At 35.5% G+C, this 24,527-nt stretch overlaps 4 protein-coding genes across 5 annotated transcripts; 1 reads left to right on the forward strand and 3 right to left on the reverse strand.

Annotated features, from left to right (window-relative positions):
- Nucleotides 1–518: 518 nt before the first annotated feature.
- LOC113763513 (integrin-linked protein kinase 1-like) lies at nt 519–6,695 on the reverse strand. Its single transcript, XM_027307345.1, has 12 exons — nt 6,616–6,695; nt 5,535–5,774; nt 4,431–4,505; nt 3,489–3,569; nt 3,191–3,285; nt 2,494–2,614; nt 2,343–2,422; nt 1,855–1,917; nt 1,592–1,704; nt 1,424–1,509; nt 1,174–1,292; nt 519–854 (listed from the first exon to the last, which is right to left on the reverse strand). The coding sequence occupies exons 1-12, from the start codon at nt 6,634–6,636 to the stop codon at nt 716–718; spliced, it is 1,233 nt and encodes a 410-aa protein (XP_027163146.1). The 5' UTR covers nt 6,637–6,695; the 3' UTR covers nt 519–715.
- Nucleotides 6,696–8,671: 1,976 nt separating this feature from the next.
- On the forward strand, nt 8,672–11,098 carry LOC113762077. The gene is made up of 2 exons (XM_027305331.1): nt 8,672–9,139; nt 10,624–11,098. The coding sequence occupies exons 1-2, from the start codon at nt 8,704–8,706 to the stop codon at nt 10,842–10,844; spliced, it is 657 nt and encodes a 218-aa protein (XP_027161132.1). The 5' UTR covers nt 8,672–8,703; the 3' UTR covers nt 10,845–11,098.
- Nucleotides 11,099–11,682: 584 nt separating this feature from the next.
- LOC113762298 (F-box/kelch-repeat protein SKIP4) lies at nt 11,683–14,606 on the reverse strand. Of its 2 annotated transcripts, none has more exons than XM_027305685.1 (3): nt 14,429–14,606; nt 12,753–13,332; nt 11,683–12,339 (listed from the first exon to the last, which is right to left on the reverse strand). In XM_027305685.1, the coding sequence occupies exons 2-3, from the start codon at nt 13,262–13,264 to the stop codon at nt 11,742–11,744; spliced, it is 1,110 nt and encodes a 369-aa protein (XP_027161486.1). In that variant the 5' UTR covers nt 13,265–13,332; nt 14,429–14,606; the 3' UTR covers nt 11,683–11,741. The 2 variants fall into 2 exon arrangements, with proteins under 2 accessions (XP_027161486.1, XP_027161487.1); XM_027305686.1 differs by having other exon boundaries at nt 12,753–13,654.
- Nucleotides 14,607–15,698: 1,092 nt separating this feature from the next.
- On the reverse strand, nt 15,699–23,706 carry LOC113763616 (acyl-coenzyme A thioesterase 8). The gene is made up of 17 exons (XM_027307488.1): nt 23,515–23,706; nt 23,311–23,403; nt 22,790–22,857; nt 22,629–22,710; nt 22,378–22,424; nt 22,118–22,243; nt 21,383–21,460; nt 20,564–20,651; nt 19,972–20,084; nt 18,862–18,924; nt 18,731–18,786; nt 18,278–18,382; nt 18,077–18,133; nt 17,761–17,862; nt 16,769–16,817; nt 16,581–16,649; nt 15,699–16,456 (listed from the first exon to the last, which is right to left on the reverse strand). Exons 1-17 carry the CDS (start codon nt 23,528–23,530, stop codon nt 16,376–16,378), a joined length of 1,293 nt encoding a protein of 430 aa, XP_027163289.1. The 5' UTR covers nt 23,531–23,706; the 3' UTR covers nt 15,699–16,375.
- Between the last annotated feature and the right edge of the window lie 821 nt (nt 23,707–24,527).

The following is a 24,527-nucleotide window of genomic DNA, read 5'->3' on the forward strand; positions in this document are numbered from 1 at the left end:
CCTATTTTGATTTTAAATTCATTTTTCATACATATATATATATATAATATTTATATATATATATGTAAGATAACATTTATATTATAATTCGGAATTCGGAATTCCTATTTTGATTTCAAATTCATTTTTCATACATATATATATATAATATTTATATATATATGTAATATAACATTTATATTATAATAATAATTTTTATATTCCTAAATTTGGTGATTCGTAATTCCTATTTCGATTTCAAATTCATTTTTCATATATATATATATATATATATATATATTATATGTAATGTAACATTTATATAATAATAATAATAATGATAATAATAATAATTTTTATATTCCTAAATTCGGTGAAATCAGAATTTACCAAATTCCGAATTGAATTCGGTCGAAAATTCTGATATCAAAATTCCGATTTCGAAGTTCCGAATTATCGATTTCGATTCCTATTCACACCCCCACATAAAGCATAAAAATAGAACCTTTATAATGCCAAGCAGACCTTGATTCCAGGTGTAACACAATGCCAAGCAGTCACAATAGTAACGATGATTACCAGTGAGTTCACATTTCCCACCAACAACGTGGTAGATGCTATGGTTTTTCGCATATTTTTTACAGGTGTGGAGTGCATCAATGCACAAAGTAAATGCATCAATACAGCATGGAAGGCAGAGCTCAGATTTAACAATGCACACTGCCAGGCTCCAGTGTCATAAAATGACACAATTGTAGCAGCTTCCCAAGGGTTTCCCGCCTTGCATATTCTCTTGGATGATCTCCAGCTGCAAAATGATCTCTTCAAATGTCGGTCTGCAATCTGGATTCTTGTGCCAGCAATCTCGTAAAAGCCTGCACCAGAATTTGCCATTCCATATCAACCTAGCATCACATTGTAGTGTATCTAAACTGCAGAACATACCGTGGTCCTCATATGGTGGTCATTGTCATTTGCAACTAAGGCTGATTATGCAACAGCCATAAGAAATGAGCATGAAAATGCAGTTAAGTATTTGCATCTGTTATGGTAATTGACAGGGCGTTTTGTGACAACAGAGTTGAGAAGCACTGTACGACTTGAATTAGCATAAATCTGTAGTTTGAGCAACTTTCCTATTGGCAAATGAAGTAGGGATAAGATCTGTTAAGGCAGAAAAATTCTTTTGCTTACCTGCGGATTGGTTCAGGGTATACAAATGAAGAGAGAGGTGGACGCAAATCTTCATATGCCCGCTTGTCTGCCACTTCCTCTGGAGCCTCCTCTCGACTAGATGGTCCGCCTTGGAACATCTGCAGTAAAATGATGTATGAGATTTAGAAGCACCACGACACAATTGATAGGTTCAATAGAGATAGTCTGGTCTAGCAGCAGTCTAACTAGGAATTCTTTCCTGTTTTTACAACCAGTTCATGTATTTTACCTCATGAACAACCAGAGCAAAAGAAAAGACATCCACGCTTATCCCATATGTTTCTCGGCGGTACACCTCTGGAGCCATATAACGATCTGAGAAATCTTTTAATAGCTTCTCAAGCAGACATAAAAATCATGAAAATTTTGTAAATACTAGTCAGGGGGCAGAGCGTACATGATCCAGTTTCCCCGGTCATTTTGTAACCAAGAGCATTTTTTTCCTGCACAATTTTGCTTAGTCCAAAGTCTGTGACTTTGAGATGTCTTGCTTCATTTTGTAGTATATTTCTGCATCATGAACACGGTAGATACAATTATGGTCCAAAACCTTATGCAAGTAAAACAGCACCAAGAAACTTGCATCATAAACCAACCGTACATAACGTCATGCATTTCACAGATATGACAGATACATAACTATAAGTTAACTGCCAATACCTTGGGGTCAAATCTCTATGGATTATAGGATGGGGTTTATGCTGATGAAGATAATTCATGCCTCTGCAAACACAAAATGTCAGCACATTGGATAACTGATTCACTAAGATTTTTCCACAAGGGCTGTATTACACAACTGTAGGATGATGTAGAATAAAAAAAGCTCATTAACTTTTTCCCATCACATCATTTTTTGATCAAGTTTAATTCTTATGGGACTCTCATTAAAATTACTTTCTCTCAAATCCTTAGGAAAACTAGCATCCAGTTTACCTCCAGATTCTTCCATTTATATTAAACATGCAGTACTCCTTCATAAACTAGAATAATGGATGGAAAATATTGAAGGAAATGCAAAGCCTAATATGAATTGCAATGTGAGGTATGCCCATTAAAAATAAAAGTATTGCTGCAGAACAAAGAAGCACTATAAGCTGCAGCTGTGACCAATGGCTCAGGAGCAAATTTGAAAACATAGCATCATTTACCTTGCAATGTCTAAAGCATAAGCAACTGCTGTTGGTGGATCAAGTCTTCCTTTCTTTCTTAGGATATCGTACAAACTTCCCTGTATTGAACAAGTGAAATGTCAAGGCCCTAATATTCAGTGACATGCAGAATAGTAGGAAAATATTTTACATTTTGGAGATACTCAGTGAGGAAGGTTAAACGATCAGAATGTTTTACAACGCCAAGGAACTGCACTATATTTGGGTGGCGCAACTTTTGCCATAACGCAAGTTCCTTGAGAAAGGTTTTCCTGTAAGCAACAGAAAAATATCAAATGGAAAAAGATGATTGGTAAAAATTTCAAGGGCAGCACAGAGTGGGAATCTTTGCTAATCATGATGGTTGTCAAGGCTCCAACCGTTAGGTGTCAAACTGCGTGAAGCAAGCTCAGTTTATCTTTCCAATTTTGCTTCCTTACGATTCCAACATGCAAAAGAGAAGGATAAAAGTTTGCATTGAATGTTACCTTAAGAGATTATACTCTTTTCATTTACCAAATGAAGATGAATACATGTATTTAAAACTTCTCTTGCGGATTTACTAACCGAAATTGCAAGAAGAATTACTTCTAACCATGTTTATGAGTAACACAATATTTGTTTGATTTTTTTATCCCTGATACCTAAACATCATAGGGCCAAATAAATGATTTACAGTAGTTTGCAACTCGTAAATATCAAAATTTTCTCATTGACCAAGATAATCAGACTCCAAAAGGAGATAAAGTTGGACAGGCATCAAAAGCTCTAAGGATTCAGGAAAATTAAGAACGTCAGCTGGGCATAGGGAGAACACATTAGTTAAAGAAAGAAAAATTGGAACTTACTTGACCGTCTCATTTGAAGCAATAGATGAGCGAATTGTTTTTGCTGCAACTTCTGTACCACGCCATTTCACCAAATAGACTTCACCATATGCACCCTGCTTTTTCCTTTTAATTATTTTGTAACACTGAAGACAGTATATGTATCCTCAAATAAAATATTTGAGACTTCTTTTGAAAGCGGAAAATAAGAAGATCAGGATTAGTTGCATATGCCACAGTGGCATTAGATTTCTCTTGCAAATAATTGAGATCACGGCAACAAGAAAAAGGAAGAGACAATATAGCTGAAAGAAATTACTTCTCCAAGGAGAGGTGCTTCAGTCATGTCAACCTCAGTGTACTCAATTTCATAACCTCGCATCTGAGAGTCAAGAGCAACCTGTCCAAAGTTTTACAGATTTCAATACTAATATATCTGAAACATGAAGTACAAAACTTCAATGTCATTTATCTATGTTATAGGCAATAAGGCAATAGACAATCTAATGGTATTAGGTTTACAACCAATATACAGTATTATCAGTACTCCTAGAAACTGAAACTTCGAAAGGACTGGTAGTACTGTTAGAGGCTAGCTTCCTCACTAACTCATACTGTTTTTGAGATTTTCCACTTTGTATTTGTTCTAATGGAACTTGATCATTGCACTTATTTTCCAGTTTTGCCACCGAACTAAAACAGTGCGTGTATCATGAAAACTTAAAGTTATACTCATATTTGCATGTTTCTGCTCACCAAATTTTACTGTTGCCAGCCTTTTCTCCTATCTAGATAAGTTTTCTCAATTCAGCTGCACAAGGAGGACGAGAACTTTTTTGAGTTAAAAAAAGGCACCATACTTACTTTGACTAGAAGAATAGATAAATCATGAAAATCACGTCAGAGGACTCATTACCGTAGAAAAAAGCACCAGTATGCTCAGATTTCTAAACAACTTAAAAGTGAACCCTTCAGAAGAAGGTAGAAATTAGGAAGAGAAGGGAGTAGAAAGAAAAGTTTTGCTAAATCTTTCATTCAATTTTTTTTTTCTCTTGATGCATAACAGGTCCGCTGATCAATTTGGAACTATTTGTCACATCCAAGAAGCAAAACAGCACTACAGGCTAACGGGAGATGCTCATCTTGATGCAATGAGGGTAAATCTATTGACACACACTTTAAACCTTTTTTTTTGGGCAATTCTATTGTTTTCCCTCATTAAAACTTACTTCACAAGAGAAGTATGTTGAGGCTACATTACCGGATCAATTCCACCATGTTTCTCCAGAATCTTACAAATGTCTGCATGGCCAAAGCTGCGAGCATCTGACAGTGGCTGCAAATGATTTCATCACAGGCACCATGTCAATTAATTATATTGTTGAAATACAAAAACTTTTGAAGAAATAGAATTTTCTATCTGCATCAGTTTGTTAAGAACAGAAAATCAAACAGTGAATGACAGCATGAACCAGTGGTACTGGCTTAACATTCCCTCTGAATCTGGTATTAGCAATTGTGCTGAATTTGGGATCAAGGATACTTCTATAGTGGAAGAAGATAACTAAATTCATTATGGATGATAAAACAAGTTGATCTGGGATCACCAGTTGAAAAGTGGATATTATGATATAGCAGACAGCAAGAATAGAAGGCAGAAGCTGGATACTGCTAGATCCAAGTTGCTATATATATATATATATATATATATTTTCTTCTGTAAGTCCAGTATTGCTGGAAAAAGGAAGAAACCAAGAATGTCTTCTGCTGAAAAATAAAATTATGAATGACAAAGGAAATCTGTCTTAGAGACAAGTATTCTTCTTACTGTGAAACTACAGGCTAGCTGTTGTACTTTTACAGCAGAATGTAATATGCCGAACCATGAACTTTTATTGTCAACAAATTTTTTTACAATGGTAGAACAGCTAGTAAATCTTTACGAGTAATAATATATGCTTTGTTTAAGATAACAAACTTCTAAGTCATTCATGAGTGACAACTTAAATATAGCACATAACTAAAACATGAATTTTTACTCATAATGGTAGACAAATTCCTTTAGAATTAAAGTCATGTGGCGAACAACATCAAAACACACAGATAACATATAGTCACTGCTCTTTCGTTAGCTAGGGAAAGGCACAGCAAAGGAAAAGGATGAAATGAGGCAGATGGATGTTATACAAGAAGTGAAGAAATTGAAATTCTGTTGTAAAATCCGCAACAGCAATGAACCACTTAATAGTAAGAGTACAACCTTTGCACACATACACACAACCAAAAAGAGAATATAAGCCAGCAGCTAATCACTGAAATAAACTATGCTATTTGTCACCCATGCAGAGCGAGAGCATGAACTTACAGTACGACCCCATCTATCGGTGGAGTTCACATCTGCTCCTCTTTCAAGAAGTAAGACAACCACCTCAATGTAACCTTCACAAGACGCTAAATGAAGTGCAGTTCTCTTATCGTAGTCTGCCAGAGTGGGTTCCACTCCTTTCTCCAGCTCCTGAACCACACCCTTTTTGTCACCCTTCGATGAGCAGTGAAGAAGGCGATATGGACTTTCTGAATCAATTCTCCTAGTTTGCTTCAGCAGCTGGAAAGATGATGCAATAAAGTTTAAGCATTACCATATATCAGAAGTGAAATTACTGGAGTTTTTCATTGAGAAGCATGGCCTTTGCAACTGAAATATGCTAAATGTTGTGGATATCCTGTTATTTTGATACAAGGATGCTTTCTGCATACTGAATTCACAGAGAAGTTCCCAAAGGATTCAACATGGATAAGATGCACTATTTCCAGATATTCCTTCCTAGCTGACGTATGGGAAAGGGCAACAATAACTCAATCTCCGTTACAAATCTTGAAATGCCATGTACAAAGGATCTCTCTAACGACATGATCTCATGAGAATCCAAGTCCTTTTCTATTTTGTCTCTTTAAGTGTTCCCTTTATTGTATGGCAATGAACAGAATAGGTTCAAGATTTCACCCCACCTCACTCTGAGCGATGATGTCTTGGCTGGTTAATCAAACATAAATTACTAGCTTTAACAGAAAATTTTCAGAATCTATCTAAATTCGTCCCAACACCTACTCGGGGAAATGGCAAAGGTTCTGATTTCTGAACAAGAAACATAAACTTGCTAGTGCCATTGCCCATCACCTCTTCTGCGTAAGTTTACAGTATATCAGGCATCCAAATCAATTTCAAGAATAGAAAGACCTGTTGCATGCACCCCATAAAAACCCAAAGCTGCAAAAAATCTTAGGAGGATAACAAAACGAAAACTACAAAGGAAACAGAAAACATCAAAACCAGATATATCAGCTAAACAACAGTATGAATTAACATTTATGTGCCCAGTTGTACGCTTCCAAGTAGTAGCAATAAACAAAAGAATAAACCGGAATATTACCGTGAGATTCAGTACCTGAGACTTGTGATATTCCATAAAAAGAGTGTGTGATTTTCAGACAAAAAGGAATGATCCCAGTTCAATGTTAACTGATATAAACGGAGAGATATATTTAAAGAGAAGTGGAAGTACACTAGTATTAGTTCAGCTCATAATAAACTTAGCAGATGATGTTGAAATGACAGTAAAGGCTCTGTTATATGGTTCCGGAGGCTCCCATAGAAAAAGATTTAAAAGGGTTAACACAGCCATCGAGTTCGGAGGTATCAAAGAAGCATGGTCTTGAAACTTTTCGTCCAACCTTATTGGTGCTTCCTTTTTGCATGCATTTTGTCTTTCAATTGGTGGGCAGTTTCGATTTAAGCAATGCTAACTGGAGAGTGGAGACAGATATTTTCGTATAGAATAAGCTCCAATGCTTAGGCTTTTCAGTAAAAGTCCTGAAATATGTGGCTAATCCGAGATGCGAAGTCCTATATTCTTTCTTTCTTTCTTTCAGAAAAAGGAAAAAAGTCCTAGATTCTCTCTAATCCGAGATGTGAAGTCCTAGATTCTTTCCTTCGTTCAAAAAATTTTTTTTTTTCTAGATTCTGACCCTCAGCTATTCCAATATTAGAGTCATTTTTTAGAAATAAATAATTATGTAAGTTGATATTACTGAATTTACATATATATCTTTTAAATTTAAAATATTTCCTTGATAAATGTGCATTGGAATTTTAAAATGTTACTTTTTCAAATGGCAAAATTAGAAAGCACATGTTAAATTTGGAGTGGTGACTCTTGTTTCGAAACATCAGTAAAATAAAAACACAACATTAACAATGGAACTAAGGGAATAGTTGATCTATAAAATATATAAAATTCTTGTAACTTTCTTTTTCTAGAGTTTGAGGAGAAAGTTTTGGCCTATTTTATTTTAGCCATGGGGAAAAGATGTAAACATTTAAGATTGTAATTCACACAGACACTTATAAGATGTCATTTTATTTCTGTCAAATTTTTATGCACCTTTGACTTTATTAAGCAATTCGCATTGGATGATATCCAACAAATTCAATAATATAATTATCTTTTTTATCACACAAAGATATATGCAAATTAGCTAGGACAAGTTGAGCAATGGAAGCCAAAAAAGGGGAAGAGATTCACACTCTCAGTTAATATATACACAAGTGTTTATGTATAGTATAATTGACAAGATGTTTGGCAATATCAGTTCCAAATATTATTTTATTTACATCATAATTACAATTTCTAATCAATTGTTTATTCTTTCAATAATATTTTTTATTTAACATACATTACATCACACACGTCCCATCATAACAGTAATTATTTCAAATATCAAATTATCTCATATCCAAACACAATAATAAAAAAAAACAACAATATTATTGCATGAAGACCTACACAAAATTTTAGTGCCCCATCAAATTGGGGTGCTACACAATAATGTTGTGTGCCTAAAGCTGAATGTTACTATATAGTACTAATTTCACTGTTCATTAAAAACATAAATATTCTTTAATAAATGTTTTAAAAATTGTATATGGAGATGGATTGACTCACAAATTTGCTTTTAGGGTGGATTTGATAAGACTGAAGTTTGAAAGCTGAAATCCGAATCTATTAAATTATTGAATTGTTAAATGTTAAATCAAACGCATTTAAGTTTATATCACATACAGTGATAAGTGAATAATTTATTACTTATTTTTTGGAACAAGTTTTATCTAGAAAATTTAGTGTCACTTAATCAATTCAGACATTCAATTTTTAATTATCAAACACGTCCGAATATATTAAGATCTGATTCTATTAAATTTAAATATTGAATTGATTGATCAAACAGGACCTGGTGTCCACATAGAATTGGATCCAATGCATTTATTGTGAACTTAGGAGGTGCGATCACCAAAATAGTAGTGGTGTATTTACTATTTAGGACTCAGAAATGTCAATCAAGCCGAGCGTGTCAAATTCGATACTTTCATCTGTTAGCCCTTTTTCTTTTTGCTTCTAAACCCTTCTTGATCAAATCCAAAATTACTTCAAATTGTTCTTTATTATTTTTTTGGCCAAAAGAGCAATTCCAGTTCCATGCAGTCGCTTCGCTTGCCATTACTTGTTCAAAATTGCGCAATTAGACCACCGGTCCATAATTCACTTCGAAGTTTCAAAATTTCACGCTCTATCCTTCCCACTTCGCAGCTCCTCTCCCTCCTCTCTCGCACACAGGAAGAAATGGCAAGCCAGGGACAAACCCAAGAAGCCCTACAGCACAATGACGTCGGATTGCACCAAGAGGAAGGGGAAGGTGAAGGTGAAGGTGAAGGCGAAGAAGAAGACGAATTGGAAAAGCTAGAAGCAGAAGTAAACGAAATGGCCCAGAAAATACTCAACTACAGAACCACACTCCCGGGCCAGCTCAAGTCCGCGCTTTCCTCAATTCTCGCTGCTCAGAGGCCTGTTCTCCCGACCCATTTCGACTCCGGACCCGAATCTCAACCCGGACCCACTCATGACCCTAACCCCGGTACATTTTCGCGGCTCTTTCGTTACCCTCACTTGTTGTTTCTTACATAACCCAAAGAATTGTAATTTTGACTCTTTTCCCTTTTTGCTCATAGTCAATTTTTTTGGAGTAGCTGATTTTTGTGTTTGCAGTTGTTAGCTGACGATGCTGATGAAAAGGGTTCAAGATGCTTCTTTTCATTTTGGGATTTTTTTTTTCTTTCGATTGCTGTTTGGGGTCTTCTTTGTTTCTAATGATTAGCCTGTTGGAAGTAGCGTATATTGGTAGTTTAGTTGATGTCTGGCTCTGCCACTCTCTGTTATGCGTCTGTTCTATTAAAGATGAGTTTTTAAATAAGAATTCCTTTTTGTGCCACTGACTTCAAATGGTATAGTTTGTAGGTAATTACAGGGTTACACAGTTTTAGCTATTGAAAAGATTATTGATGGAGAATATTTTGGGAAGAATTGGTTAGTTCTTGATTTTATGGTGAGGAAGAAATTGAAATGTCACTGTACTGCACGTGTCAGAAATCTGAAGGTGGAGTTTTTGAAAGGAATCTTGGAATGCCAAAACTTCTCCATTTGTTAGTTTTTTATCCTTAACTAATCCGTTGAGGAAATTGGAAATGAAAGTGTTTGTTGATGAAATTTGAAAGTTGTAGTTATTTGCAGCTTCTTTCACCTTTTGCCCTTCTTAGCGGATGGACTTTTGGCATGGATTGATTTCTAGTTGAGACGTGGAATATCCTTCTCTGAAGAAAAAGTACTGGTTAAGTGTGAGATTATGGACGTTACAAACTTGTATGTTCAATGTGGATGAATTTCTCTTGATTATCTTCTGTATTCATTTTCTGGTCTCGATTTAGCTTCTAGTTTTCTTGAACCCTTGTTTAACTTGTTGAACATACAAATATTCTTTTGATGGATCAAAGTGAGTATTTATGCAAGGCTATTGGCTCAGTGTTCATTGGATCTAAATTAGAATCAGTAACTTTGTTACCAACCAGGACTGGCCTAAGTTGATGATTAAATTAATGAAGAGCTCAAATTAGAGACCCACTGAATATTACATTCTTTTCCTATACATTCCGTCTTTTGTCTCACCCCCCCTTTAGATGGAGGTGTTCCTCTTCTTTCTATTTGCCTTTTTTTTTAATTTCCTTACATTCTTTTGATTCAGAACTCTTCAGATATATTCGTACAATCAGCACATGTAGAGAAACAAATTACTTTAAAAAATATATGTGGTTTAAGTTTGAAAAACGACTTGGTTAAGGTTTACTTTTTCGCAGTATACCCATTGAGCTTTGCAATAACCTAAATTCGCTTTTGTGGTGGGTTTGCATCTGTATACACAATAATTTTCCTATATCATTTTCTCTTCAAAGGCATTTGATGTCATTGAGATCCTCTACATTGATACAAGTTTTCTGTGACTTCCTCAGAGTTGAAGTCTCCTTTGCTCTATGTAGTTGTGCATCTCACCCCTCTTCTTTTGTGTAGATGTGGTCAGACCTATTGGGTCGGGTAATGAGGCCTTGTTAACAGGAGAGAGTCAGGAAACCGAGAAGATAAGGCTTCTCAAACAGAAGATTTCAAATAATGCTTCTATGATGCCGGTTGTCTTGAAGAGGATGAAGGATTGTATGGCAAGAATTGATAAGCTGGACTCGTGTAATGGAATTATCATCCATCCTGCCTTCAAAAGGAAAAGGAGCAGCTGATCTACTTCTTTTTGCAATTTGTCATTTTGGTTATAGTCTCTGTTTGAAGAGGATTTGTGTTTTCTGCTTTGACAACTTCTTGCTGAGTTCAACAGCTAGTCACCAGCAAAGAAGAGAGACTTGTTAACCTCGAGACATTAGGTTTAGTAATGATTGTCCTGTTGTAATTATATAGAATTGATTGAATATGTAACATGATCTAGGTTCAGCTGATGATAATGGAGATCCAGAGGTCCATGTGTGGAGATTGCCAATCCCTTGGTTAGTTTGTGCTGTATACACTGCAGAAATATTTTCAGAGTAAGTGGTCCAAAAGATTATTGTTGTACAGAAGAAAAGATAGTTCATGCTTGCACAGTCGGTCCTGCAAATATTTTGAGAACTCTAACCTTCTGCTGCTATATTTTCATGTTTATTGTTACTGTAGGATTGTAAGCTTTGCATTTCAACTCTTGTTTCGGGTGCACATAAGTAATTTTTGTACTGATTGCGTGGAAAATGAGCATAATTCTGCAGTTTCATTTTTGGCAGGGCTGTTTCATAAAATAATGACAGGATGTTACTACTTGTGGTTAAATTGGCAAAATTTTCTGCAGGAAAGGATCATATTTAGACAGTACTACCAAAATTGAAACCGTCTTGAGTGTTATTACTCTAAAAATAAAGCAGTAGAAAGAACAGTGACTTCATACCCAAAGCAGTAGAAAGATCAAACAATTCCCTAAAGTTAGCAAAAATAATTCCTTAAAGGAAAGTCCCACCTGGATGTATAGAAACTTTTTTTTTTTTTTTTGGAAGGAGATGCATAGGACTCAAAGAAAGGGAAAGCGCCATAAAATATGGGAAGAAAAGAGATGTTAACTATCCACATATGCTGGAAGTCAGTTTTTTTGGGTTCTAGACTGCAATAGATCTACAATTTATCACTTCTAAGTCAGAATTTAACCCTCGAAACGACGAGCTCAACATTATTCCATCCATTTTTCCAGCATTTTTAGTAGAAAACACCATGGTGCTAAGCCCCTTGCCAATAATTAATATGTCCTCCCCAATTGCTATGAGCCGGCATGGTGGCCTCGTCCATTTAGATGAAAATCTCCTGACAGAGATCCATTGTCTGGTATCCTTCTGCCACATTATCAACTGGGTTCCTGAAGTCTGGTTCAAGACATAAAGAGTCCCATTCACAACGATAGCAGGACCCCGCCAGCCCATGACCATATCTGGAGCAGCCTGTTCCCATGTACCACTTGATGGTTCATAAGCAAGAGCATATACATGCGAAGATACAGCAGACGAACCACAACGAACATAGATTTTCCCATCCAAGACTACTGAATCTTCAATATCATCAAGAACATTAGGGTCCACATGCGAATTCCAACAATTTGTCTGAGGATCATAAGCATCCAAGGACTGCAGATTGCTTGATCCAGGATCTGAACCACCAATGGCAAAGATTTTGTTATCCACAGCTTGGCAGGCAAAATAGCACCTGAAAATCACCCAACAGATTAATGCCTAGATCAGTATCTCTTCATAACAGGTTGCAATCAAACTACAACCACCATGGAACATGTCATGGAACTTCCATATTTCAACATTTCACAACTTCGGCAAACAAAAGGCAAGAGAAAAAGACATAAACTGGTTCATATAGACAGAGCACTCAGAAGAGTTAACAAGCATTTTAATCGATCAAAAGTTGGCTACACAAGCAGAAAGAAGAAAACTAAAGCAAAATCATATAGAGATTTTGTCAACTAATGAGTCCAAAGGAAGGGGGAAAAAATATCTAGAAATACTAAACTTTACTCGGCAAGGAAAAGTTATTCGTTAATTAACTTGATTTCACCAATCATCATAAAGAGTGGCATAATTAGCAAGATTACATGCCTATATCAATACCTTGCAACTGGCAAGCGAGCAGCTTCACTCCAGCAGTTCGTACCAGCATCATAGCAATAGGCTTCATTGGTAGCATCTTCAATATAACCGCAGCCACCAATGAGGTAAACTCTCTTTCCCAACACTTCGAAGCCCATGCCTCTTCTCCTTTTACAACAACCAGGAAGGCCTTGGATGCGCTTCCACCCACTTAGTAACCGATTGGGGTCTAAAACATAACAGCCAAGGTGGTCCAACTCATCTTTGCACAAAGCATAAATCCATGTCTCCTCCAGGTGATGCTTTTTCCGGTATAAATACCACTCTTCACTAGAAACTAAATCTCTCCATCGCTTTGAAACACATTTCAGGACTGCATGATACTTCCTAGGAACCCTTGCCAAGCAGAAAAAGGTAATATCATCAGGAAGCCCAGGTATCAGTGATGACTGCACTGGATCGTATTGCCTGACACCATCATACCAACCATCACTAATTTCAGTTGAAGTGCTACTATCTGAATCTGATTCCATAGAACATAGAACTAAAACGTTCAACTCGACCTAGGACAAATCCTGGTACAATGACACAAAACCAACCCCTGCCAAGGAATCGCAGGCATTCCATTAAGTGCATAATTACTTAATGCATGCAGACAACATATACAAGGCTAATTTAAACCACAGATCTATCCTTTAAAAGATCGACACAGTGAACCATGATAACACGACCATAAGGAAAGGAAACACAATAAATCATGTGGAGTATTATCTAAATCATAACTAAACGACAGACTCGCAACTTCAAAAATTTCCCAGGACAGGTAGACTAGATTAGTTAGCCCCTTGGGCAGTTTGCTTTTCATAGAGTAGTTTCCTTTCTTTGCTCCAGGAAGGAGATTTGCCTTATCAGATATTAACCTTCTGAAAACCAAAAAGAATGTAAAGGTATAATTTTTCTTCCTCTAGCTACCAAGGGAAACAAGTCATTCATAAGTTAAGCTTAAAACCAATAATTTTGAATAGAATCCCTAGCCCACATTATCATCAATCGGCAAATAGATCACTTAGAAGTATAAAAGTTACCTAGGCCCATTATACCAATTAAATACAATGCTTTATTCAGCATGTAGGATCCAAAGCTTATAAATACATACTCACTGAACATCAAAAGGTTCAAAAATTGGAAAAGAAAACAGGAAGAAAACAACCACCCAATTGAGATTCAATCAGATACTTTCTCTGCTTCCAATTCTAGAAACCAAATTCATGCAGATAAAGCTTAGTATATGGACCACCTAGCAATCAATTACTCCAGAAAAAAAAGCCACGATACACGGCAGAAAGAAAACAGGCCACCAAACAAAAGTAAAAATCACCAACCTTGAACTGGCATCTTGCACAAATTTATCCAACGACAACGGAATAAAGAAATAATTTGGAAAAGTTACAAACTTTTCTTGTCTCATAACTTCAACAATTGTAAAAACAATTCCAGATTCCTAAGATCACAGGTTACAAGAATTCAAAACCAAGCAACCTTTTTGAGATCCAAACATACAAATCACATAAACTGTAGGAAACAAAATAGATTCAAAACATGCATTCTAGATAAATTGCTCTAGCAATCAAAGTCCACCCCACCTAATAAAAGAAACCAAAAAAAAAAGAAAAAGGGTAACATAGATAGAAGCTGACCTTCGGGAGAAGTTGGGCAGTAAAGAAAACTTTTAGCAGAGAGGGCAGTGGGATTAAAAAACGAATTGAGAGCAAAACTAAATTAGGTAATTGGGGAAGATTGGAATGATTGATTGTTCGAATATTCGTTTGAGATTAGCTTTCCTTGTGTTTTCTATAATCTACAATGGCTAATGCAAGCAAGAAAACATCCTATTATTAGTTTGATCATGCATAGTTACTGCTTTAAACATGTTGAAGACGGACGGGGATGTCATTTAGCGACTTTTAGGACACGTTTTCGTTATTTAATTATTTTAACTGATTATACATTCTAATTTTATGTAATTAATTTTTTAACGTTCTCGATTCGATTATTTTGATTATAGATTTTATAATGGTCGAAAAATTAAAATCTATAATCACTCAAAAAAATAGCTTTTGCTGATTCTGACTGTTCTCCATAATTAGCTTTTACAATCAAGTTTTGTAAAATCTAAACCAACCAAAGAGCAATAATACCTTGTAAAAAATGGGAATTATAATTTTGAATTGAGACCATTCTTTTTGGTTTTATCGTTGACTAATTCTTATTTTGAAATGGCTAATGGCCACAATAAGTTCTATTATTTGGGTAGTTCAAAAAACAAAAAAGAAAACGAAATTTGGAAAGAAGTTTTTTTTTTTTTTTTTTATAATTGGTTACAAGTGAAAAAAGAAAAGATAAGGATTAAGACTTGTGAGAAGAGGCTTTTTTTTTTTTTGTGAGAAGAGGCTTTGATTGATAGATATTGAGTTATATGTCATGTCAACCATATGGATTCTTACTTGTAGCACAAAAAGAAGTCTTTAATAGTTCTTTATCAGAAAAATTGTCTTTTGAAAAAAAAAAAAAAAATTAGCGTCACATTTTCTTTACAATGTGATTTGTGTGAAATTAAAATGTGATTGAAAAATATATAAAGAAAATATTTACAAAAAATGAAAAACTTTTGTAATTAAAAAATAGCAATCCATGCAACACCCAAGAGCCGAAACATGTTTCACTAATGGCGTTCTACCAAATTTTGAAGTAACTAAGAAGAAGAAGAATCTGAACTCCCACGCAAAAGCCAGCATAGGCTCCAAGCAAAGGAAAAAACGAATTTGCCAGGTCAAAGAGACGCAAAAACCTTCGGGTCTACCTAATCACTAATTTTTGCTTGTCAGCCCCATATTGCATTGCATTTAAGAAATCAACGCTCATAATTATCGTGTAGCCTTTCATGTTGAATTTCAGAATGCTACTTAATAAGAAGAACAAAAATTTCAAGCATCTTTATTAGAACTGCGGCAAATGTGCTACTTGGAAAATACAGACAGAGCCTCCATTGCCGATAAAATAATGCAGTTTACAGAATGAGCTCCCTCCATCAGCCTAGTCGGAGCTGCTCTATGCAGAAGTAGAACACAACTACAAAGAAGTATGCTCAAAGATAGGAGCTAAGTAAATGGAATCTTCTGCAAAACCAGGAACTACAAAAAGCTTTGCCTGTTAAGCTCCTGCTTCTTGAGGGAAGCTGTAAAATCTGCTTGCTTTACAGATAAATCTCCTTCGGGACTGCCATACACTAGTACTGAAACAAACAGTCTCCAGAGCCTGAACTCTAGCACGCCACTTTTTATTGTAAAGAACCTCGCATGGTTCTTGAAGACTTTTTACTGAACGAACAACCAGTTATTATTAATAAGTTTATTCTGTAAATTCACAAGTAATAAAAGACACCGGTACAGAGCTACGAGGCAAAAGAGTGAGAGGATCGACTAGGTGTTTCAACGTCTGGTACTTCAAATATGCAGTCCTTAATTGACATTTTCCTGCAGCTCCGCTGTTATGTCCCTTGAAATGTTGTTGGTCAGAAAACCCGATTTGAGAGTCGACATGCATAACATAAAAACAAGTACGTCGTCTGGAGATGTGGGACTGCATTAAAGCTTCGACTTGATAGCAGATTTTGGAGTTTTGGCGGCCCCCCTTAATAGCCCCTCTTGTGTCAAGGATACAGCCAACTGGTAGATTACGAGTTAGAGAATAGCATGCAACTAAGGAAAAAGATGGGGAGTAATTCCGAATAATAGTTCTGAAACGATAAAACGAAAGGGAGAACTATGGTACGAACGCCAAGTGATTTACCTTTCCATCTCTGGTAAACATCTGGCCGGAAACAAAGCCACGTGCATTAGAAGCGTTAGGGCTTTGGCTCTGCACAGAATAAATGAAATACAAGACCTATGATCTAGGAAGCAAGACAAAAAAATAACTAAACCGTAAATGTTCAGGCATAGAGGGACCAAATTGTATTGACATTTTATGATACTTACAACAAACAATAACCAATCATCAGCTCTAAAAGGTCTGTGAAACCACATCCTGGAAAATAAAGCAGAATGCGAAGACATTATATGAGTGCTCAAAATTTCTTCCACAGCAAAGAAAAAGAGACATATTTTTTCTGTGCATATGTGTGATTGGCCATATTTTTAATAACAAAATTTCAAGAACTTTCGCAACATTTTCTTGTCCAACATAATGATTCCTCCGTTAACCTTGTCTAAAAGTTGATATTTTCCCATAAAGCACCATTCAGAAACATTCTTACAAGTTCAATAGAGAATTAACTCAACCAGGAATCATGGCACCTAGGTAACTTTTTCACGTTACAGGGCAAGAACAAAAAATCTCTGTTTTATAACTGCAATATTAATATTGTCTTGTACCAAAGATAGGCCAAGAAGACCGAGGTCATCAAGACCAGCTCTTTCTCTTTCTAAAGCAAACAAAATGGAACTAAACTAGTACCATGTTAGTAAGATCCTTTCTGCTGGGTACCTCAGAAGGCAATTATTTAGCTTTTTTAATTCCCATAGGGCAATGCGGCAGTCAAGTTGTAGGAATCTTTTCACCAAGGAGGGCATGGTAGAATTAGGATAATACACCAATATGGCAAATTAATTTTCAAAAGATTGAATAGACCTTTTTTTTGTTCTCCAAGATATTAAATTTAATCATCCTCGGAACAGTAAGATTCCTAAATAAATCCCATACAGAGAATTAGGAAATGGATCACTTTAATTTACTTAAACATCCAAACCTGACCTAGCATTATCTGTTCTTCTCCAGACAAACTAAAACAGTGTTTAATCCTTCTTCTAGGAACAGTTTCTGAAACTAAAAACAACTTGACATTTATGATACTAAGCTGGTCAGACAAGGCTAGCTAATTAGACTAATTCTTACATTTAAATAAAGCAGAGAGTAAAGTATATTTGCATTTCTAAAAGCAGTCATACTGTAAAAGGACATGGATACTCACGAATGGTCCAGACTAATAGCCGTTGTCTTCAAACCCCTTTCACGATGAGGATTTAGACTCACATTGAGAAATATAAGATCCGATGCATAGGCAGCTACACATCTGTGCTCCAAACAAACCACAGGATAACATAAGAAACATCTCATTCAAGTGAAACTGAGAACATTCTAGAAACTAAATTTGGAAACACTAAACAGACGCTATCTGAAAAACATTTTTAGTAATCAAACTTAACCTGTTCCCAAAATCTAATGTTGGTGGGAGTTTTGTGCTTTGTCCCAAATAAAAAATGAAGTGCTATGAAGAATTTTCTTACCGATGCAGACCCTGGTCATCTGAAAGTCTTCCTCTTGCTCTAAACCAGTACTTCAAACTGCAGTACACAGTTAAAAAGGATCAAAACAACCTCGTATAGAATGTCCAAGTATTACCATCATAACTTGATTCTCTGCTTTCTGTTTTTCTCATCACTTGTTTAGATATTAAAAAACAGAAAAAGAAGGAACTTGGGATTAACCTTGGAGGAGACCTGTCTTGGTTGGTGTTAGTGTTTGGCTCGCAAAACCGAATCTCTATTGGCCAAGGCGTAAACGTCGATGTCGCAACCTTGTTCCGGTAAGTCCTGCAACTATGTATATTATGGTCTTCTGAATTTGATTATTAACCATGCAGCAAGCAGTTTTTATATGCAATATCATTATAGTGACTTGTATGTGATATTCAGAGAAAAAAATTATTCTGATAAAATGACAAACAGTAATAGTCATCACACAATTCTTTGAAGATACCAACTCACACAATTCCCACAACTGGAGACCAGCTGAGAAATATAAGTCCTCAACTCAGTGATAGATGCCTGTAATCTTCTTATGTAAAACTGAAGCAACTTTAAAACTACCCAGAGTTTTATCACCAGGTACATTTAGAAACCACTATCTTTGGGAAGTGTAATTGAAGAGACAAATCTGACCTTGGAAGGCGGGGATCAGTTAGACGCCTCTCTCGTAACTCTTCCATTGATAAAAGCTGCATCAAGTTGGAGTTACACACCAAAAGGGAAATATTAAAGAAACTGAAAAATATAAGTGTATCTTAGCTTACCACATCTGGATCGGGAACAGAAGGCATTTCTGCTTCCTGGTGGTCAAAGCCTTCTTGTTCTTTCTGTACAATGTTTGAGATAGTACAGCATTCATACATTCACTTGAAAGAAAAGAAGAAGAAGAAGATGATACATGCAAAGAATTTAACTAGTTCAAACATAAACATTGTGCACAATTATTTTTGAGTAATAGGTTAGAACCCTGGAAGCCAAAATTAGACTCATACTATTTCCCCATTTTCTTTTACAAATAAGATACCAGTATTATCACAATAAGCATTCCATTTAAAACAGATATTCTTACAAGTTCAGCAAAAAAAGTTCATCCAATACTTTATGCCTGTAGCAATTACCTGCCAACTCCAAGAAAATCTATAAAACAACATTTAGTGCTATATAATCCATGAAGATGTTTCTAAGCTTGGAAATCCACTAACGCTAAAACAACTGATCTGATGTCCCAAGAAGTAAAAACACACATAATCACTTCAGCATACAGATAAAGCAATCAGCAAAACTAAATAAAGAAGTTGATAAACAAGTCCCACATTACATCCAACACCAAGTGGATAACGTTTTTCTTTTGACTCTCAAAAGTGGATATAGAAATAGCTATTACTTGATACAATGTGGATCAGAGAAAATATCCAGCATTTGCAATTTTTTTTCTTTTTCTTTTTTTTTTTTGGCTTCCGACACTCAGTGATAGTATATTAATAATCCAGTATGTAACCTTCAGTTGATTCTCTATACAGCCAGATAGATTGTTCAGGCAGCTAGAACTCTATGTAATGATAGAGGACTCATAAAGAGTGATTGATGATGAAATGGACTCTGCCCCCAAACGACAACAAGATTAAAATTAAAAACAAAATAATCCATTCCCGGTTATTTTCAGGAAATCAAACAATATGGTCTAAAAAGATATCAAAAGAACTTCTCTTAAGAGATATCTACATTGAATTTTTCAGGACCCAGATTTATAATTATCAAGATAGCAGATGGAATCTACATGCATTCACACATGCAGCCCTAAATATCACGTAATAAATAATCTATCATGTGTTTTGCACATTGTTGATTCATCAGAACAGCATTGATGCCCTCACCTGAAATGAAGCAACCAATATAAACACCACATTTCCATGTTGAATTGCATCTACCCTTCGAGTAGCAAAGCTCTTCCCATCACGTACACGGTGAACATGATATATAATTGGGACTGGAAATGCAACCAGATTGCTCTTACATTATTGTTGATTCAACAGTTTAGTGTGAAGAAAATAATGTCAAAGCATACGAAAGGACTATGTTTGCCTGTCTAGGTGATTGACTCATTGTCCATCAGATATTTGTTTTGATGGTTGATTACATGTTGGGCAAAATAAATAATCACCCCAAAGCTAAGCAGCCTTTAAACATGATCTTTTGAGGGGGTGGTAAACAAAAGAAAAAAGAAACCTGAAAAAACAGTATTTCAATTTGTATCACTTCATAGCATACAATTTGCATAGACTTACAGTTTCTTTCTGAAAAGAATAGATTTACCATCTATATGGCATATTACATGTAGAGGGTCTGGATAGAGATGTTACTTTATGCCGCTAAGCACTGAGCCGGAATCAACCTTCTTAAAAGATGCAAATGAAGGTCAAGACAAGCATTAAAAAAGGAGAATGCTTTCATAAATAGGAGGCTTACTATCCAAATCTCCGATAAGAAGGAAGTAAGCATGCAAACTATGAACAACCTTGAGACAGTCCACTGTTTTTGTTGCTGCAGCAAGTGCCTGAATGTTTATCCAATACATGAATCCAAGTCACTTAAAAGAAGTAAAGAATCCCCTGGTTTAAAGCTGTGAGAACCACTGCTCATGTTTGTCCCCCAAGAATAGGAATGTCGGAAGCTAAAAAATTAGATACAGATCTAATTTTGACTCATAATTGCACAAAGCAGGAATGCTACAGATACCAAGTTTCAGAAATTGAGGGCATCAATTGGGAGACAGCATATATTGCGAAGTGGTGCTTTAACTGATATCTAAGGTGGAAAGAAAAGACAAAAATCAGTCATTAAAAGCACCCCAAGGACAACTTCTTGTTATTATCTTTTTGCAGCTCAAAAATCCAAAGGAAAAGTCAAAAGCAAATGAGAACACCTCTAACAGACCATAATCAACTGAAAAGAGGCCCTAAATATTGTTTTTATAGTCCTTGAGACTAATGAACTTCTCATGAAGGCATTTTCTAGAATATGATAATTGATAATCTTGCATTAATGCCAGATGAAATTTTTTTGGACCATTTAAAGCGAAATACAGCCAACAAAACCAGGACTAAGGGGAATAATTTTATACATTTTATACGTTCCTCAAATAGGCCAGCATCACCACTTTAAAGTTCCAAAAGTGCATATACATTATCAAGAACCATTCGGCAACATGTTTCACATAATTGATAACCTTTTTCTTGGAGACAGCAGTCAATAGAACCCATGAATGAAAAAGTAAATGACTCGTACCTGTCCAATAAACTGGCCTCCAAATACTTTCCCAAATTTTGGAGCATCAGGTAAGGTGATCCCTCGAAAGATGTTCACCTTCAGATAGACACCCAAAAACTTGAGGGTTAAATTCTTTCAACACATAGTTCTTCTAAACCAGGTTCTGTGAACCACGTAGCATGAAATTGTAAAGCCATTATATGATTACAATGTGACAAGCTATCCATGCTTCATGTCTATAATATGGTTTCCTTTCTTAAATAAATCCATGTCATATACCAATACAAATAAGATGTTCAAAGTAATTATTTCTATGTTCAAACAAAGTGTCTACCTCCTCTGAACTTTTCTCTGTATGTGCAATAAATATGCCCATTGAAGATGAAAGGCTACTCCAATTATGTGATAGTAGTTGAAAAGATTTCAAAGTTAATGGATCAAGTCCTCTCCACGTGAATCAAATAACAGTCTCAAAGTATCAAATTTTATCCTCTCTGAAATGTTTAAACAGTCAGGTGCATGAATTGGTTTTACATGTTCCATGAATTAATAGTCCAGAAAGACAATGCTCAGATATTAAAACTACTCACTTATGCTCAAAATCTGATATATCAGCGTGTGAATACTCTTTTACACAATTTTTGGCTTAAATACTATCATTTGCATATTTTTGGCAAATTTTCCCCTGATGATTATATGCTTTTCTAGAACTGATTAAAATTCAGCACCATATAAGCTGATGAAAGAACATACTTCGATGGGATCCAAATGTAATACATGCTCCACAAGTGGACAATTTTCTATTGCTTTATCTGCACTCCAGATTGATTTAGTCTGCAGCAGATTACCATGCTCATGAGGAAGCACCAAGCAGGTAAGCTGCCATGAAAAGACAGCAGCATTAACTCATGAATGTAGAAGCTTTTTGGAGGCAAACAACTGAAAAGATTTATGTCAGTGCCAAAGAAAGGGATAAAGACACAAAAGCTTCAGTCTGGTAGAAAAGGAACTACCTTTGACAAGGCAATCACTTCTGCATGTTGATCAGATAATAGAGTACCTGAAACAATACCTTAGCATTGTCACGTGATCTCTAACACAAGGCCTATATTTGAAGCTTGGGCATGTCAATAAAGACATCTAAAAACAAAAACTTCATAATAAAACATAAATGACAATAAGCTTTATCAGAAATTATGATGTAACCAAACAAAATAAAACACGGATTTGTTGAAATGCCTCAACAGGGAAACCAGCTCCTCACCATGACCAAAAAAGTCATAACGTTTCAACTGAAATTCAGGACGATTTTCATCTTCAGTATGAACCGAGCCAGAGACTTCAGCCTGCAATAAGATAACGATATATATGATTAACATTGTGTCATCAGCTAAAAAAATTCCACGAAATGATAGTTATAATTACCTCTCCATCCCATATGAAATAAACTCCATCCCCAGGTTCTCCTTCGCGGACAACATAATCTCCACGATCTTAAAATTTAAAAACACAAAAATTTTCAATATCCAAAAAGATTAAAAAAGAAATATGCACGAAAAATCTTACTCATTCGGGAAAAGTGAAATGCACAAAACCACTTTGTCGGATCGTCCTTGGAAAATTCTCAAAATACGAAAGTTATGTACCATTTTGTCAGTACTCAAGTTTCCCTAGGCTCCACCTTAACTGATTGCAGAAGGCTCACCCTCCTTCCAGAAGCAACCACCCTCCTCTCCCACCAAGTCTCGGTAAGTGATTGAATAAAGCAACAATACCAAGATGCTTGTTTAAAACTTTGTGTTAGGAGCAACCATTTTAATACCAATGCTTTTGTCCAAAATTATATGCATATAACCACATTGCAGACAAACTAATTCACCTTAAGCTAACAGAAAAAAGGGGTTGACTGTAAATAGTTTACTCATGCAAAAGATAGAGGAAATCACCATAGTGTTTGACGGTAACAACTTGGGCAATCCTCTTGAGAGAAGAGCTGGGAAGCCTCTGCAGCAAAGGCACGCAGCCCAAGAACTCGATCACTGTACAAGTAATCATTTTTTAAAACAAATCAACCAAACCCACAAGAAGAATTTCAATTTAAACCACGAATTCAACACTTTAAGATTGATAAAGTTGAGATTTTTGGTGACCTGATTCATTGTCCATTCTTGAATGACACCAGAATTCTGGTCAAACCCAATTGCGAAAAGCAAATAGAATCTGATATTTACACAGAAGCTGAGAAGATTGAAGACTGACGAAATTGGATTGGCGCGCGAATATGGAACTTTATAGGAAAACAGTTAACGAGGGCAGCCGTGAAATTCACCTATGACATTTATTCGTTGTGCCGAACTCTGCCAACTATTCAATCAATATAAACGTGCGGTAATGTAAATACTCGTTGATTATTTTAAGTAATTATAGATTTATTTTGGATAATTAATTTTTGTGATGTTACTTTTTTTATATTTTAATTATAAATTTTTTAATGAAAAAAACTAAATTTTATAATTATCTAAACAGTAACTTTTGATGAATCATTTAAAAAGTAAGTTTTGCTGATTTTGAATATTCAAGAACAAGTTTATCTTCGTTTTTATCGAAAACAATAATATTATTATGGAACGAAAAAATAGCAGTTATACATGCCTATAAATCTTCTGGTATTGTTAAAAAGGAGAAACAAACGTTTTTATTCCTTTTGATCATTTCATAAGTAGCTGTTTCATATTTACTGACCAAATTCAAGTTAAAAGAATTGTCCCAACTTATGCATAGGCTATTTCTTTTGTTATCAAAAAAGATTTTTTTTTTTTTAAAAAAAATGTAAGCTTCTTGCTTTATTAGCAGCAAAATTGCCCATTAGTTGGATACGTCGAGCTGCATGACACCTGTGGCTGCCGGCATTGGATTGCATGTCTAAGACAAATATAAAATTGACCAAATCAAACCTGCTGGCTCGCTGCTAAAAATTTAGGCAGCTTTATTTTGCATTTTCTTCTCCTCATTCGCAAGTCATTGAAGCTCTTGTGGAAGCTTTTTGACTAATCTTTTTTTTTTTTTTTTTGGGTTCAAAAACGCATAGGAGTACACTACCTGCTAGGGTAGAAAAAAAATATTGGCATGTTTTTTTCTAACATTAAATGTGACAAATTCTACC

Source organism: Coffea eugenioides, chromosome 2, assembly GCF_003713205.1.
Source record: "Coffea eugenioides isolate CCC68of chromosome 2, Ceug_1.0, whole genome shotgun sequence".
Lineage (NCBI taxonomy): Eukaryota > Viridiplantae > Streptophyta > Magnoliopsida > Gentianales > Rubiaceae > Coffea > Coffea eugenioides.

Coding starts and splice junctions, on each gene's coding strand:
- LOC113763513 (XM_027307345.1), bottom strand. CDS start 6,636: ATGGAATATCACAAGTCTCAG. Junction 1,293..1,423: donor TTGCTCTGGTTGTTCATGAG/GTAAAATACATG, acceptor ATTTTACTGCAG/ATGTTCCAAGGCGGACCATC. Junction 855..1,173: donor TACCCTGAACCAATCCGCAG/GTAAGCAAAAGA, acceptor ATTCTGGTGCAG/GCTTTTACGAGATTGCTGGC.
- LOC113762077 (XM_027305331.1), top strand. CDS start 8,704: ATGCAGTCGCTTCGCTTGCCATTACTTGTTCAAAATTGCGCAATTAGA. Junction 9,140..10,623: donor CACTCATGACCCTAACCCCG/GTACATTTTCGC, acceptor TCTTTTGTGTAG/ATGTGGTCAGACCTATTGGG.
- LOC113762298 (XM_027305685.1), bottom strand. CDS start 13,264: ATGGAATCAGATTCAGATAGTAGCACTTCAACTGAAATTAGTGATGGT. Junction 12,340..12,752: donor GCTCGCTTGCCAGTTGCAAG/GTATTGATATAG, acceptor GGTGATTTTCAG/GTGCTATTTTGCCTGCCAAG.
- LOC113763616 (XM_027307488.1), bottom strand. Junction 22,244..22,377: donor AAGTGATTGCCTTGTCAAAG/GTAGTTCCTTTT, acceptor TTTTCATGGCAG/CTTACCTGCTTGGTGCTTCC. Junction 18,787..18,861: donor CTGTTCCCGATCCAGATGTG/GTAAGCTAAGAT, acceptor AACTTGATGCAG/CTTTTATCAATGGAAGAGTT.